This window comes from Berghia stephanieae, chromosome 2 (genome assembly GCF_034508935.2).
Source record: "Berghia stephanieae isolate SIO BIC M18660-M18661 chromosome 2, UCSD_Bste_1.3, whole genome shotgun sequence".
Classification (NCBI taxonomy): Eukaryota; Metazoa; Mollusca; class Gastropoda; order Nudibranchia; family Aeolidiidae; genus Berghia; species Berghia stephanieae.
Genome location: NC_088361.1, coordinates 33680578 through 33685577, shown reverse-complemented (window position 1 = coordinate 33685577; position 5000 = coordinate 33680578). Strand labels below are relative to the sequence as shown.

Sequence of the window (5000 nt, the reverse complement as noted above, 5' to 3'; positions counted from 1 at the left end):
CACGAACAACCCGACAACTATCGATACAATTCCTGTTGTAAAGCTATTCCCGGTGTTGCCGTCGCCATCGTTGACATTCAACTCAATGGAAAACTCAGACTTCCCCATGCTGTTCTCCGTCAGACACACGTATTGTCCGTAGTCCTTCTCCGTTGGGTTCTTAATATCAAGCTTAGCGTCTGGAACGCCATTGTATGGCATCAAAACATAACGGTCAGACGCTTCTATGATGTCATCGCCTCGTTTCCAAAACACCTGGGGATATAAAATCAAATAATATTTCATTACCTATCGACTTTGGATCTTAATTGAATAAGTGTCAGTATTGTAAAGTATCAAATCATATTGTATCTGGTCCAATACCACAATTTGACAGAGTCAAACAGGGTAAGTAAATGGAACTGAGTCAAGTGAAATACCAGTAAGATCAGGGCCCGTTTTCATAAACGTGGACTAGCGCTTAGTCTCTATCTTTGACTTTAGTCAAGGATTTGAAAAAATCCGATTTCATGTGAGCTGACCAAGCAAGTCCCAGACTAAAATCATGGCAACTTCGGACTAAGTTTGGCCAAGTTTTAGTCAGTTGCTGAGGCCGGACTTCAAGCTTAGTCTGAGACTAGTTACTAGGATACATCATAGCGTCAACAAGATAGCAGCTATTTTTAGATTGAGAAAGCTTTGAATCGGAAAAAAAAATACGTCGGTTACGAATGACAGAGACAAAAAGCGCCATGTTTCTATTTACACTGGCTTTAAAAAACTTAAGATAAGTGCAGATCGTCTAAAGTACACATTTTTCTGATTTAAAAAAACAAAAAACAAAAAAAAAAAACTGAATCTAATCGACTCGCGAGTTGCGAGTGAACGGAGACTCGAAACCGAAGGGTTTGCGTCAAAAAACAACCAAAAAAAACAATATCGATTAGAAAGTATAGCGGAGACAAAACTTATTCTGCTGGCATTGTAACTGACTGAAATATTGTGATTTATCAGAACACACTTTCTTTTTTTTTTTTTTTTTTTGGTTCAATTTGTTTGAGTGTCAATGAAACTTTCATTGGCCTAAATAGAGAATTGGCAGTCGACCATGGACATCATTGTAGTCTATCAGTTGACAGCCAATATCACGTGATTTGATTCTTAATGGCAAAAGTAAGTTAAAATATTAAAAGCAACGATGTATTATCTATACCGGATGTGTTGCTAATTTCCTCTTTGGAACGCTTTTGCGTTGAAAGTATGAAGGCTAGTATCTTAGCTTCCATCGTGTACTAGAGAAGGTGATATTACCAGCACAAAATAGCCGAATTAGTCACCGTCCTTACAACGCCCATTTCTAGGCAAGAAACTAGCTTACAAGTTCAGTTTTGTCTTAATTCGTCGATATTCAAAGTAAAAAAGGGGGGTTTAATCAGTGTAGTACACGGTATATGCAAATCTTACACACTGTGATTATGAGTTAGACATTGTTAGTAGCTCTGATTGATTAGAATGACCGAAGATCAAGATATGGCCATTCCAAGATGCGATAATAAGCTACATTTGTCATTTTACGATATGACGATATGTTAGGGTAGTTTTAATGATGATCATGATTATAGTCATTGTGGGATGTGATGATGATGATGATGATGATGATGATGATGATGATGATGACGACGACGACGACGGTGATGATGATGATGTCAATGATGATGATGACAATTATTATTATTATTATTATTATTATTATTATTATTATTATTATTATTATTATTATTATTATTATTATTATTATTATTATTATTATTATTATTATTATTATTATTATTATTATTATTATCATTATTATCATCATCATCATCATCATCATCATCATCATCATCATCATCATCATCATCATCATCATCATCATCATCATTATCATCATCATCATTCAATACCTCCGGTTCAGGGTATGTTGATACAGGACAAACCAATGAGATGGAAGTGTTGGTGACTGTTTTCAAGGCTTGTGCCTCAGAGGCCTCCACGTAAGGCTTACCTAGGGAGGATAACAAAACAACATCACACTCAATAAAAAAAGGCATGATCACGAGTTATTAATATATATTGAGCCGTTGTCTGTTCGTGTTTCTTTATCCTGGAATCGGGAAACAATTGTTCACTACAGTTTGGACTGGACGGACGCTAGTCTACTTCCAAGTACCCGATCCCGAAGACCCATTTATCCTGCACTGCTGGGTGGACAGAGGAGTTAATTTTCTTTAAAATAAAAGAATTGAAGCTATCTGGATCTAACACTTGTCCTTTTGCATGGAAGACGAGCGCTCTGGTTAACTGGGCCATCGGAACATGATCAGAAGTTTGGATTAACAAACAACAACTCTTAAATGTCCCTTCTTTGATTTAGAATTACTCCGAACAATTAGATTAAGGATACTTAATTAAAAATTTAATACCCACAATGCCTTGTTTTTACATTTTTTAAAATTTCATTTTGGTATCGATATATTGGTAACTATAAGGTTCTCTAACCCTAGATGGTACTTTATGATGGGGAATCCATTCTACTTTATCTATGTGTGCATAATTTGTCGTGTTCCCGTCATCAAAATTGTACAACGACAAACATGAATTTGCTCTCCTCCCACTGAAAAGAAACATAAACAAAAACAAAATATGATGATAACATTTTAAAATAAAAGAGCTTACCCCGCATTCCAACGTTTCTTTTAAACGTTTGCTCGAGTTTTGAGTCTCGGTTGAATTGGATAATGCATGTATATAGGCCAACATCGGAAAATTCTGGGGGTAAAAAATGAAATTATAGGTCGACGTGTTCTTATTTGTAGGTCTGACAACTGAACGTAAATGAGGGTTTGATTTAACAATGAATTGATGTTATTCCAAGACAATCAGTATGGCTTACCAGCAGTGTGTATGTACTAGATCTACAAGATTGTGCTACAAAACAAAGCACCAAAAGTAACAAGCTCTCTGCCAAATCCTATTTTTAAGCTTAGAGAGAGAGAGAGAGAGAGAGAGAGAGAGAGAGAGAGAGAGAGAGAGAGAGAGAGAGAGAGAGAGAGAGAGAGAGAGAGAGAGAGAGAGAGAGAAACAGTAATATAGATTGAGAGAGAAATATAGAGAGAAGGAGAGCGGAGAGAGGGAGTGGGGGGGGGAGGGAGAGAGAGAAAGAAAGAATGAAAGAAGGAAAGAAAGAGAGAGAGAGAGAAAGAAAGAGAGAGAGACAGAGAGAGAAAGAGGGAGAGAGAGAGAGAGAGAGAGAGAGAGAGAGAGAGAGAGAGAGAGAGAGAGAGAGAGAGAGAGAGAGATTTTTTCGCTTGTAAAAAAATAAAGAGATGAGGAAGTGAACAGTGGAAAGCAAATTTGTAGGCTCACTTCCACTGTGAGTAGTCATAAAATAACTATTTATTTGTTTGAATCTGACTGCCTTCAGAGGATTGATTCTTTAGAATTAAAGATAGGGCTGAAGGATGTCAAGAGCTTTTAGATTAAATATTCTGTGGAAGCAGCAAGTTCTCCCCAAACGTATGCGCAAACAGATAGATAAAGCCAACATCACGGGGTAATGGATAACACGCTGATCAAACAAAGCCACAAAACACGCTTTCGCAAATGTATATTTGCAAATCTAGCCCGGAGATATTTAAAAAGCGACCCTATATTGAAAGAGGCGCGTGCGTTTTCTTGGGGAATCCCTTTCCGGCCCCGATGTTGATATTGTAACCCTGGCCATCATCAATTTGGGTTATCACATCTTGGTACAGGAAACCTATTGGCCATTGGTCTTGATTATGCGTCATCGTTGTATTCATGAATCACGTGATACAAGCGTCGATCGTATAGTGGTTTCCAGCCATATTATTATAACCTCTAGCACTCCAAAACAGGGGGTGTGGAACGTTCGTTCTATTTATTATGGCTGCCATCAATTATTCCTTTCTCATTTGTTAGATAATGGAGTGTGTCCAAATATTTATAATAACAAGAAGACATACAACTTACGGCTTAAAAATGTTTTTTTTTTTTGGTTCCTTTTTTTTTATTTATTTATTTTTTTTGTATACATAACTGAAGATAATAAATTCCGAATTTAAGTCAATATATCCGCGCTGTTAAGTACACGGAGTATATAATGTTGCACCAAAAGGTAGTGGTCAATACAGACAAAAATTAATCATGAACATTTATTGTGACCCATTGTCAAAAAGGTATTATGTCTGGAGGAACTAGGCGCTTGAAATTGAATTTATATCCACACATATGCAGCTTGGGGTTACTATCAAATTATTACGGTAAAGAAGAAATACCATTTCGCACATTGCACAAATCGACCTTCGTAGTATTTATAATTTTAATTCCAAATTTACACTTATGTCACCAATCAATATGCACATATTTGCAGGTTGATATCCTATGGTAATTATGGGCTTGCTTCAACATTGTTGTAATGGAGAATATTTTGCATTGGTTTGAGAGTATTTCCATTACAACAATGAGACAACCATAATAAATTGGGTTATCAGACCTGTAAAATAAGCAGGCATTGGGATCAATTTATTCAGACGTCATACCCGATCGAGACGGTGGGTCACAAATCTATATTTTGTATCATTACAGTATCTGTAAAACGGACGAGGCAGGGAATATGACGACAATTTTGGTGGTTCATGGGAAAAGACCCTTAGTGTATGGGAAGGCACCGCGGGACGCTTTCCGGAGGAATTAGATTTGATTTGAGAATAACACGCCACGTTCACAATGAGTTGGTTTACATGAATTAATTGATCGCGTTCGTATACGGAATTCAAGCCGGAAGTCTCAAAGGAATAGCGAAAAAGTGGTTGCCTTTTATAATCAAATTATTTTCTGTTTATATGCTCGGATTTTTAAACAATGCTTAATCAGGTAGTCCAAATATCTAATTGTAGCTGTCGGAGTAACTTAAAGAGTAGTTATAGTCAATGAAACCCGGACGTTCATCGCGTGCGGCT

At 36.8% G+C, this 5000-nt stretch overlaps 1 protein-coding gene across 1 annotated transcript in view; it reads right to left on the bottom strand.

Annotated features, from left to right (window-relative positions):
- Positions 1–5000, bottom strand: part of LOC144964752 (neural cell adhesion molecule 1-like) — an 87869-nt gene that overhangs the window by 393 nt on the left and 82476 nt on the right. Inside the window, exons 5-7 of the mRNA XM_078899333.1 lie at positions 2695–2787; positions 1923–2023; positions 1–255 (exon numbers count right to left, since the gene is read on the bottom strand). The exon at positions 1–255 is cut by the window's left edge and continues 393 nt beyond it. Coding sequence (XP_078755459.1) covers positions 1–255; positions 1923–2023; positions 2695–2787 — 449 coding nt within the window. The remainder of the gene's footprint in view (positions 256–1922; positions 2024–2694; positions 2788–5000) is intronic.